General features: G+C 34.9%; 1 protein-coding gene across 4 annotated transcripts in view; it reads left to right on the forward strand.

The window, feature by feature from the left end:
* The window catches only part of YTHDC2 (YTH domain containing 2), a 62,716-nt gene that overhangs the window by 38,665 nt on the left and 11,894 nt on the right, over positions 1-12,157 (forward strand). For 3 of the 4 annotated variants that reach the window (XM_036309168.1, XM_036309169.1, XM_036309170.1), the window contains 5 exons: positions 1,935-2,061; positions 3,497-3,702; positions 4,024-4,219; positions 7,808-7,917; positions 9,265-9,557. In XM_036309168.1, the coding sequence (XP_036165061.1) occupies positions 1,935-2,061; positions 3,497-3,702; positions 4,024-4,219; positions 7,808-7,917; positions 9,265-9,557 (932 nt within the window). Of the gene's footprint in view, positions 1-1,934; positions 2,062-3,496; positions 3,703-4,023; positions 4,220-7,807; positions 7,918-9,264; positions 9,558-10,081; positions 10,230-12,157 lie in introns of those variants that run through there. The other variant, XM_036309171.1, reaches the window with a different exon arrangement.

Raw genomic sequence — 12,157 nt, forward strand, 5'->3', positions numbered from 1 at the left:
CCATTGGGCAATCAGAGCCTTCTGGCCAGGGAAAGGGACCGAGAGGTGGTCAGTGCACCTCATAGTGACTGGTTGAGTGGTCGTTCTGATCGTTCCACCCTTAGGGTCAATTTGCATATTACCTTTTTATTATATAGGATAGAGGCCCGGTGCACAGGTAGGGGCCAGCTTCCCTGCCCTGATGGGGGCCCCGCATTGGGGTGGAGGTCCCTGCTAGGGCGCTGGGCTGGTCAGGGTGAGGGGCCACAGCCATTCTGGTCTCTGACTGTTCTGGTCATTCTGCCATTTTGGTCGCTGGGCTTTTATTATATTGGATGGATAATGCATTGCTCTTAATTGAGTCTGTGATATCTTGTATTATCTGCTATGATCAGATCAGTTGAGTGACAATAATTAGAGGAAGATTTGGAGAATTCCTGTCTATTCTTTGCTTTTCCCCCAGCTCCTTGAAAAGAAGAGGGAATAGATAAATTACTGCTTTGATCTATCGGTTATATTTCAAAGCAAAAGAACTCATTTTAAAAGAGGAGCTATTTTATATTGCACATAGATAGTTTCTAGAAATCCCACTTTCCATTCTCAGACTGATTAGGAGGTTGATACAGAGGTTATTTTTAGAGGAATAGTGGATTCTTAGATATAAATGTATAGCTCTATACCAGCGGTTCTCAACCTGGGGGTCGCGACCCCTTTGGGGGTTGGATGACCCTTTCACAGGGGTCGCCTAAGACCATTGGAAAACACATATATAATTACATATTGTTTTTGTGATTAATCACTATGCTTTAATTATGTTCAATTTGTAACAATGAAATTGGGGGTCACCACAACATGAGGAACTGTATTAAAGGGTCGCAGCATTAGGAAGGATGAGAACCACTGCTCTATACTTTTGTGAAGGACAATTAGCACCTGTATTTGAAAGGTAAATATTTTTACATAACTGCTCATTTAGGTTTCTTGATACTTAGTTCTCTCATTGAGATTTTTATAAACTCAAAAGACTTTCTTAGCATTTGAGTATAAATTTAACTGATAAATCACAAAGTCTTAGATTTTATTTTTTATATTTAAATTTTAAATTATTTTTTTTCTTTTAAATATATTTTTATTGATTTCAGAGAGAGGAAGGGAGAGGGAGAGAGATAGAAACATCAATCAGCTGCCTCCTGCACGCCTCCTACTGGGGATCGAGCCTGTAACTTGGGCATGTGTCCTGACCAGGAATTGAACCAGCCACTTCTTGGTGCATGGGATGATGATCAACCAACCAAGCCACACCAGTCCAGTGTTAAATTATTTATTTTTTAAAAAATTGAGGTATAATTGGCATATAAGTTTCAGTTGTACGGCATAATGATAAGATATTTGTATATATTGCAGAATGATCACAGTCAATCTAGTTAACATCCATCTTCAAACAGTTATAATTTTTTTCTCTTGTGATGAGAACTTTTAAGATCTACTCTCTAGTCTGTTAATTAGATTTATTCTGAAGATTATTTCACAATATATACAAATATTGAATCACTATGTTGTACACCTGAAACTAATATGTTACATGTCAAGTATATCTCATTAAAATAAAGTTTATTTTAAAAAAGTTCTACTCTCTTAGCTACTTCCAAATATGCAATATAGTGTTATCAACTATAGTCCCCATGCTATACATTATATCCCCAGCGTTTAAACTTGGTTTATAACTGACAGTTTGTGTCTTTGACCACCTTTACCCATTTTGCTCATTTGCTGGCAAGTATCAGTCTGTTCTCTGCATCTACATTCTTTTTTTTTTTAAATAAAGTCTTAGATTTTATAAAATAATTAGAAGAAGAAGAATTGACCTTGAGTGGTTAATGTAGTGGTTTTCAGTTACTTTGTTGCCTAAGAAGTGTCTGGTACATGTATTATGTTATATAATTATATTTTTATAGGCATGGCAGAAAGCACGAAGTGATGGGTGGGAGCGAGCCTTTTGTGAAAAGAATTTCCTTTCACAAGCAACAATGGAAATAATCATAGGCATGAGAACTCAATTGCTCGGTCAACTTAGAGCATCAGGTAATGTTTTCACACAAAGAACCTATTTAAACCACTGAGAGAACCCTGCCAATACCTCGTAGTATTTCTAGTATTAACTGATGCCATCTTATATTATTGTTATGACATTATCACATTTTTGTGATATTCATTACCTGCTTTATAGATTTCCATGTGACCTCAGCTTTTGTTTGTTGAAAAATTGACACTGCAGAATTGTCATTGAGAAATGTGTGAATACCTTTTGATACTGTTGGCAGTGAACACTTTAAAATGTATTTGTTGGTAAAGATCAGTTTAGATATTACAGTTATATTTTATCACTATTAATAAACAGTTATTTAGCTCTATGAAATATAAATTATAAAAAATTAACTAGCTTGTTACAAATGCTGGCCTTCATATGTTTGGAACATAAAGCAACAAGTAATCACTTGAAGGCATTTTGATTTTTTTTTTTTCTTAATATATTTTATTGATTTTTTTACAGAGAGGAAGGGAGAGAGATAGAGAGGTAGAAACATCGATGAGAGAGAAACATCGATCAGCTGCCTCCTGCACACCCCCTACTGGGGATGTGCCCGCAACCAAGGTACATGCCCTTGACCGGAATCGAACCTGGGACCTTTCAGTCCGCAGGCCAACGCTCTATCCACTGAGCCAAGTCGGTTTTGGCTGATTTTTTTTTTTTTTTATGTAGCTATTTTATTTTAGAATTGCTAATTCCTTTTTGAGTAGCATAATACATTGAAAAAATAGAAGATGACTACCAGAGTCTGGGTTTACAGATGAGCTGAAGTGCCAAAGTAATATAAGAAATAAACCACAGGGTTTAGAGTTGTCTCAAATATGGGACAATATGAAGTACTTTTGGAATTATTATTAGAATGGTTTAGGTTTTCAGCTATGTTTTAGTGTGTTTCAGATAGCAGCTTATGAATAACTTGACTGCAAGAATGTGTAATTTAAAAAAATATTTTTATTGACTTCAGAGAGGAAGGAGAGAGAGAGAGAGAGAGAGAGAGAGAGAGAGAGAGAGAGAGAGAGAGAGAGAGAAACATCAGTGATGAGAGAGAATCATTGATCAGCTGCCTCCTGCTCACCCCACACTGGGGATTGAGCCCTCCACCCAGGCATGTGCCCTGACTGGGAATCGAACTGTGACCTCTTGGTTCATAGGTCATCGCTCAACCACTGAGCTCTGCTGGCCAGGCAAGAATGTGTAACTTTTAAAAAGTTTCTAAGCCCCCAATAAATCTTCTGTTTTTAGCCTGAGCAAACTTAAACTTTCTTAGAACATTGATTCTATATTTTAAATTAGATTTTATTAATTATTGTGGAATTTGAATATCATTAAACTTACATACGTTCTACAATTTTTTTATAAAAAACACACAAATTTAAAAGTATGTTGTGAACAATAGGAAAAGTAGGTGTGGTTTTTTCCTCTTTCTAGGTTTTGTTAGAGCACGAGGTGGTGGTGACATTCGAGATGTTAACACAAATTCCGAGAATTGGGCTGTCGTTAAAGCTGCATTGGTGGCAGGCATGTATCCTAATTTAGTCCATGTGGACAGAGAGAATTTAGTATTGACAGGGTCAAAGGAGAAAAAAGTACGGTTTCATCCCACTTCAGTTCTCAGTCAGCCTCAATATAAAAAGGTAAAACATTTTTAATGCTCTTAGGCCTTGAGGTGAAACTCATCTAATTTAGATGGTTGAAAAATCAATGAAACATTAAGAAATTAATTATATATATGTGTGTATAATTCAGTATTGGGGCAAAATTTTGATTGACTCTTAGAGCTGAAAGAGTTAATGTGTTAAGTAATGAGAACTAACTACATGAGCAATGACTTGCTTTAATTTTTGTTTGGGTATGCATCACCCATTTTATTAAGGGACGTTTTACAGTTTAAAATTATTACCAGTAAAGTAGGTGATAAACATAGTTAACAGTTTTTTAATTTATTTTCCTAATAGATTCCTCCAGCCAATGGTCAAGCTGCAGCAATTCAGGCACTGCCCACAGACTGGCTTATTTATGATGAAATGACCAGAGCCCATAGAATAGCTAACATTAGATGTTGTTCAGCAGTGACACCCGTCACTGTATTGGTATTCTGTGGACCAGCTAGGTTGGCAAGTAATGCTCTTCAGGAATCTTCATCCTTTCGAGGTAAATGTGTTATGAAGGAAATAAAAATATATTTGAAATGAAATTTTTTTTCTTTTTGCTAAACCAAACAAATTTTGAAATTATAAAAACTTATGTAGTATTAACTCCCTTTTAATATAAGACTAACCAGAAAATACTAAAGCATACCACTGTTCTTGAAATTAATTAAGATAACTTGATTTGTACATTTTTTATTAATCTTGCTGATAGGAAGTTTGTTTTTCTCTTCCACTGAATTTAAATGATTAACAAAAATAAAAGGTATTTGTTTAAAGGAAATAATAGTTACCCATATCTTATTACCCTTATGTAAACATACTTAATATTATATATTTTTCTGTAGATATATACATATTTTAAATTATTTTACCCATACTATCATTTTATATTCTGCTGTTTTGATTGTATAGAATATAAAAAACATGAAATATTTTATATTAATGGCTGCAAAATATTCTATCATATTAAAGTGGTATATTGTATTTAAGATTTTTCTTTATAATTGGACATCTTGATTGTTTCTAATTTTTTCCTATTTGGTGACTCAGCAAATATTTACTATTTGAATAACTGCTATATGTCAGGTATTGTGGTAGGTATTGAGGATGTAGCAGAAAACAAAATAGACAAGTTATTTCTGTCCTTGGGAGTTTACATGGTTGTGGATGGTAGACAGACAGCAAAAAAGTAAGTGTTTTATATAGTACTATGAAAGAAATAAAGCAGACTGCCTTAGGGATGACCTACTTTAGAAAGAAACCCTAGACAAATTTCTCTGAGGAGACGTGATTTAAGCTGAGACCTAAAGTATGAGAAGGAGCTAGCTATGTGAAGATAATAAAGAAGTTGGCAAGGGCCAAGATTCTGCACTAAGAAATGATCTAGGAATTGACCTAAAGGTATGTGATTGGAAACACAGTGATCAAAGAGAGAGTGGGATGGGATAAGGTTTGAGAACTGATGTTTTTCTTAATTTGACCTACAGTTTCATGATTTAAAGCTGTTAGCCTTCTTTCTATCATATATAATACCCATTTTTGTTAGTTTTATATATTTTGAGTTCTGTGGTGTTTTTGTATTGTTTTGTTTTTTAAATCCTCACCAGAAGACATACTTAGAGAGAGAGGAAGGAAGAGGGAGGAAAACTTTGATTGGTTGCTTTCTCTAAGTGTCCTAATCAGGATTGAGCCTGAAACCCAGGTATATGCCCTGACTTGGAATCTAATGGGCAACTTTTCAGTGCATAGGACCATGCCCAACCAACTGAGCCACTCTGGCCATTCTAGTTCTGTGTTTTGACTGCTATAGATTCAAATTGAATAATCTTTTTCTATACTGCTCACTTCAGAGCTGAAAAAGTTTCATTCCTCCATGGACCTGATAAGTACTCCGTTTTTTCTTCGTCTTTTGCTATGATTTGATTTTTAAGATAATTTTTTCAACCATGTTGCATTGACTCTGGTTTAAAATGTAGATTTCATGTTTTTCCAAGTGCTTTCCCCTCACCTGCACCAAAATAATCCTTATGTATTGTCTTTTAGAAGGCTTATATTGATTTCATATTACATTTGGCATGGTAAAACTCTCTGTCTTCTTTTCCTTTAAATTTCTGCCTTTATATTATAACGTTATTCAATAGTTTTGTATTTTAATAAGCTCTAATATCTGGTGGAGTATCTACCCGTAACTCTTTGCTGCTTTTCTATTAAGTTATTTGATAATCTTACCTATTTTTTTTTTATGAATATTGAGTAGTCACCTTCTTTTTTTTTCTTTTTAAAATATATTTTACTGATTTTTCACAGAGAGGAAGGGAGAGAGATAGAGAGTTAGAAACATCGATGAGAGAGAAACATCGATCAGCTGCCTCCTGCACATCTCCTACTGGGGATATGCCTGCAACCCAGGTACATGCCCTTGACCGGAATTGAACCTGGGACCTTTCAGTCCGCAGACCGACGCTCTATCCACTGAGCCAAACCGGTTTTGGCGAGTGGTCACCTTCTTATAAGCCTTTTGACACCAAACAGTTCTTTTGTGATTTTAATTTAGTGTTTGCTTCCAGCAAATTTAATATATTCTTCCTAATTAGCTATATCTTCTATTAAATTTAGCAATTTTTTGGTAACTTTGTAAAGATTGGATATATTTCTTAAGATGATTCTTAAGATGTTTTCTTTCTGTTTTTGAATTACGGTGAATAGGTTTTCTTTTTCTTTGCCTGTTGTTCTTGCTTAATAAGAACTCTACCTCAAAGAGTATATTTTATGTACTTGGTTACTTTACTAAGCTCTTATTAATCCTTTGGATTCTCTATTTCTTAAGTTATATTACCTTCAGGTGGTAATATTTTAATTTGTTGCCAAAATTTATTTTTTTATCTCTTTTTCATGATATTGGAAAACCATTAAATGGTCTACTTTGTCCTTTTTAATTTTAAAGGTTTAAATTCTAAAGTTGTACCATTGATTATAATGTTAATTCTTGTTTTAATAAATTATTTTATTCATGAAATTAAGGCAGAATTGTTCTGTTTTTAATGTTTTAAAAATGTGTTGAATTTGTTAAATAACTTTTGAGCATTTGTTCATGTAATCAAAATTTGTTTCATTTATTGATGTGGTGTATATTTTTTTTATGGAACTACCATCATATTGTTCCAAGAATAAACCTTTCTTGGACTAAGAGTAATTTATTGCAATGCTAAATACTTTGCCAGCACTTATTAAAATTGTAATATTTATGTTCATTAGTGAGGCTGACCTACATAGAGTTTGTGTGGCATGTGCATTTGCACATTTAAGTATCTTTAGGTTTTTGGTTTTATCAGTTTTAAGGTTAGGTTTAGATTCTCTCATTAAAGGAACTGGCTATTATTTGATTTCTTGAAGGTTTGAGAGACTTGGTGTTCTGCATTTCTTTGCTGCTGTTCTTTAAGGACATCTTGAATTTCTTCCTTAAATAGTCTGAGTTTTTCTATTTCTTATTCTTTCAGTTTTAGTAATTACTTATTCTTTCAATTTGTTTTATAGAAATGAATTTTCCTTGAAGGTTTCAAGACTCTATAATTCTTTTAAGCTTAACACATTTTGAACCATTTTTACAATTTTATGCTCAGTTTTGATTTTGTGGTTAGATTTGTGCTTTTTTCTCCCTTTATTAAATTTATCAGGATTGCTTATTAGGTTTTAAGGAACTGGATTATAGTTTTAACTATTAATAACATTTTGTCTTCCCTAATATATCATTCTTTTCCTTACTATTTTTAATGTTTTTATTCTCTTATGTTCTTAGTTTTCTTCTCCATCTACTTATTATTTAAATATTTTTTTGGATTTTTTAATTTCTTTTTTGTTTTGTTGCCTTGTGATTAGAGATTGTAGTCTTTACAATTCCTTTTTTCCCCTCCTTTTAAATATTGAGATTTAATTTGTGACCTATGGGGTTTAGAGAACTCCCCACCCAAATTGTTAGTATATCAGGAGGATTTGTGTAAATGTGGTGTGTCAATCTATATTTGCTTATTCTTTTTGCTATAATATAAAATGGTTAAAGTGAAAATTTTTCTTTCAATATTTGTTTCTACAGCGGATGGTATTCCTAATGATAGTAGTGATAGTGAAATGGAAGATAGAACCACTGCTAATCTGGCAGCTTTGAAACTTGATGAGTGGCTCAATTTCAAACTAGAACCTGAGGTAAGTTGCTCTTTAGTAGTGTGATCCAGTTAGTATGATCTAATAAACAATATAATGAAAATTATATCTATAATATTGGGTTCTTAGCATTAGAGAATACAACTTCTTTTTCAGTTTTGGGCCCTCAGGTATTCTCTGCTGCATTGGGGTTTAATCCAACAGTGGATTTGAAAAACGTAGGTGCAGATCAGTATTTATGCATGGTAATATTTTGAGTATTTCTGTGTATATAATGAAATATTGAGTATTGGGTACACAAGAAATCCCTTTATTTTAACTATTTCTAAGAGAAAGATCTGAATTCCTTTCTCATTTCTCTTTTCACATATCTCTGAATTGGGAAAGAGGAATGTTTCTTTTCAAATTAAAAATATTTCTTGACAAAGCCTACCCTTAATTTCATCTCCACTTTTAAAGGTCATTTTATAGCTTTTTGTTTTGTTTTGTTTTGGCAGCTAAGCTGTGAATAGTCGACAAGGGCTAGATTTACCTTTTTCGGATTCTTCCATCATTTGAACCTACTGTATGTAGTCTCACTTGAATATCCAATAGCCTGTCACTTCACTGAAATTGTTCTTGCTGGGGACAATATTGTCCTCCATGTTGTCAAAACCAGCCTGCTGTCCTTGACAAATTTGACCTCTTCTCATTTTTGGCAGTATTGTCCATAACCTTCTTTTTGTAATTTTATCTTTCCCATTTTTCCTCCTCACACCTGTCCCAATTTCTTTGTCACCAGGTACTGTGACATTAATCTTTCTTGATTCTTCTTTTTTCTAGAGAGGCCATTTCTTCTTAGGTTCTTTCACGGACTCTTCTCTATGTGTTTGTGCCTTAAATGTTAGATGTTCTCCAATACTTTGTGCTTTGCTTTTTTCACTGTCTGCACAGTTCCTAGAGACTACCTCTAACCATTTATGCATTGATGACTACCACGTCTATATCTAGCTTAGGCCTTTCCCTGGACATATGAATCCAGCTGCCTTCTGGACATCATTATTTGGATGTTCCACAGTCACTAAAATAAAATGAATGGAACTAAATGTATTTTTGTTTGTTTACTCTGCTTTTGTTTTTTACTCTGCTTTTGTTTGTTTACTCTGCTTTTGAGATGTTAATCACACTCTACCACATATTGTCTCTCTCAATAAACTGTTTCATTTGATTTTGTGCCTCAAATATGGTAAAGAAGAAATTTTATTTCATTCTTGTAATAAAAAGAATGAAAGTAGTAGTAAATTATATGAAATGTAAACCTTGTTCTTTGGAAACATTCAAAGACCCTTAATTAATAAACAAATAGGTGCTTGCAAGCATATTTGAACTGAAGAAACTATTTTATTGTAGGCCGCCAGTTTATTGCTGCAGCTCAGACAGAAGTGGCATAGCTTATTTTTACGCCGAATGAGAGCTCCATCTAAACCGTGGTCTCAAGTTGATGAAGCAACCATTAGAGCAATTATAGCTGCTTTAAGCACTGAAGAACAGTCTGCAGGTTTACAACAACCATCTGGGATTGGACAAAGGCCAAGGCCTATGTCTTCAGAAGAACTTCCTTTGGCATCATCTTGGAGGTCAAATAATAGTAGGAAAAGTTCAGCAGATACTGAATTTCCTGATGAGTCTACTACTGCAGAAAGGTAAATTAATGGCTTGAAACAGGAGACATTTTCTCCAGGAAAAGTTATTTATTATGGAATTATGTGCTTTTATAATATTTAGAAGTTACATTGTTATCATGTAAGGAACACAGAAAGGTCACAGTAAAATGGGAAGAGATTTTTCCTTTTAAAACCTCTATATAAATGCCTAATATGCAAATTGTCCCTTTGGGAGTTCGACAGGGAGTTCAGTCGCTTGCTATGACATGCGCTGACCACCAGGGGATGGTGTGGTACTTGGCAGGTGTTGGCAACACGGCGCCAGCAGTGGGCGGCAGTGGAGGCACTGCCAGCCCCGATAGGCCCCAACGAGAGCGGGACCGTGGTGGGATGGTGAAGCAGGTGAGCAGGCAGTGCCAGGCCAAGGTGGGGTGCCAGGCAGGGCTGCGGGGCTGTGAGGCTGGGGGCGCAAGCTGGGGTTGCAAGGCTGGGGATGCAAGCTGGGGCTGCCAGGGCGAGACAGGGCCAGACATGCCCTGAAGCCCTCCTGCGGTCCCTTCTAGGCAGGCCAATCTCCTGTGGTCCCTCCCCGGCCGGTCAGCCCCAATTGTACCTCTGTAGCCGAAAGAAGCTGGCGTCGTCACTAGAATATGTCTGAAGACCAACTATTGGCACAATGTACCTCTGCGGCCGAAAGAAAGCATCATCATTGACAGAATATGTCTGAAAAACTGTCATCGACAAATACTACCAATACTGGTAGGAACTGCCTTCACAGCAAAAATTAAGTAAATGAGGATGCAATTATCGAACATAGTTGTGGTGAAATGACTGTTACATGTCAGTTTTGCCTATCACTAAATTTCTCCAATGGAAAACCATCTGATGGAAAATTTACTCGATGTTGCAGCAAAGGTAAAGTTTGTCCAAATGATATAAGTTTCCAGAATACCCGGCATATTTTAAAAAATTAATGATAAACGAAGATTCTGATAGTAAAAATTTTATGGAAAATATTCATTCCATAAATAGTTCTTTTGCTTTTGCTTCAATGGGTGCAAATATCACTTCATCATCAGGATATGAGCCATACTGTTTTAGAATACACAGTCAAGTTTATCACTGTACTGGAACTTTACATCCTTCAGATGGTGTTTCTCAGAAGTTTGTTCAACTCTACGTTTTAGACACGGCCGAAGCGACAAGTAAAAGATTAGCAATGCCAGAAAACCACGGTTGCTCAGAAAGACTCATGATCAATATCAACAACCTCATGCATGAAATAAACAAATTAACAAAATCATACAAGATGCTACATGAGGTAGAAAAGGAAGCCCAGTCTGAAGCAGCAGCAAAATGTATTGCTCCCACGGAAGTAACAATGGCAATTAAATATAATCGTGATAGTGATCTGGGTAGATATAATTCTCCCCGTGTAACTGAGGTTGCCGTCATATTTAGAAACGAAGATGGAGAACCTCCCTTTGAAAGGGACCTGTTCATTCATTGTAAACCAGATCCCAATAATACGAATGCCACTAAAATAAATCAGTATCCTGTTTTCTACATTAGATGCAATGACATATCCTATTCTTTTTCCACATGGTGAAAAAGGCTGGGGAACAGATATTGCATTAAGACTCAGAGACGACAGTGTAATCAACAATAATACCAGACAAAATGTAAAGACATGAGGCACACAAATGCAGTATTATGGATTTCATCTCTCCGTGTGGGACACGTTCAATCCTATTTTAAATGCAGGAAAATTAGCTCAACAGTATATTGTCAATTCATATTAAAAAATGGAAGCAAATCGGATAAATTTCATTAAAGCAAACCAATATAAGTTGAGAGTTGAAAAATATGGTGGTTTGATGGATTATCTCACATCTAGATCTGAAAATCACAATGTGCTGATTGGTAAAATGATAATACTTCCATCGTCTTTTGGGGGTACTCCCAGAAATATGCAGCAGCGATATCAGGATGCTATTGCAATTGTAACGAAGTATGGCAAGCCTGATTTTTTTATAACCATGACATGCAACCCCAAATGGGTAGGTATTACAAATAATTTACAGCGCTAGCAAAAAGTTGAAAACAGACCTGACTTGGTAGCCAGTGTTTTTAATATTAAACTGAATGCTCTTTTTAAATGATATATGTAAATTTGATTTATTTGGCAATGCTACAGCTAAAATTCATGTCACCGAATTTCAGAAACACGGACTGCCTCACGCTCACATATTATTGATATTAGATAGTGAATCCAAATTATGAACGGGACATGACATTGACCATATAGTTAAGGCAAAAATTCCGAATGAAGACCAGTGTCCTCAACTTTTTCAGATTGTAAAATCAAATATGGTACATGGACTATGTGGAATACAAGATCCAATATTAAATATTAAAATATTCTAATTATTTTTTTTTCAATGTGCATGAATCCGTGCACCAGGCCCCTAGTAATTCTTATGAGTTTTAAGATAATATGAAGGATTTTAGGCTACTGGTATGTGAGTTATTTAATAAGAAATTTCTTTTTCAGAAAAACTCAATGTTTATTTTTAAGAATTCACAAATTTAGGGTCTGTTGAGAAGATAGCAACATTTTTTATTTTACATTTTAGTTA

The sequence above is a fragment of the Myotis myotis genome, unplaced genomic scaffold (assembly GCF_014108235.1).
Source record: "Myotis myotis isolate mMyoMyo1 unplaced genomic scaffold, mMyoMyo1.p scaffold_m19_p_5, whole genome shotgun sequence".
In the NCBI taxonomy this organism is placed as follows: domain Eukaryota; kingdom Metazoa; phylum Chordata; class Mammalia; order Chiroptera; family Vespertilionidae; genus Myotis; species Myotis myotis.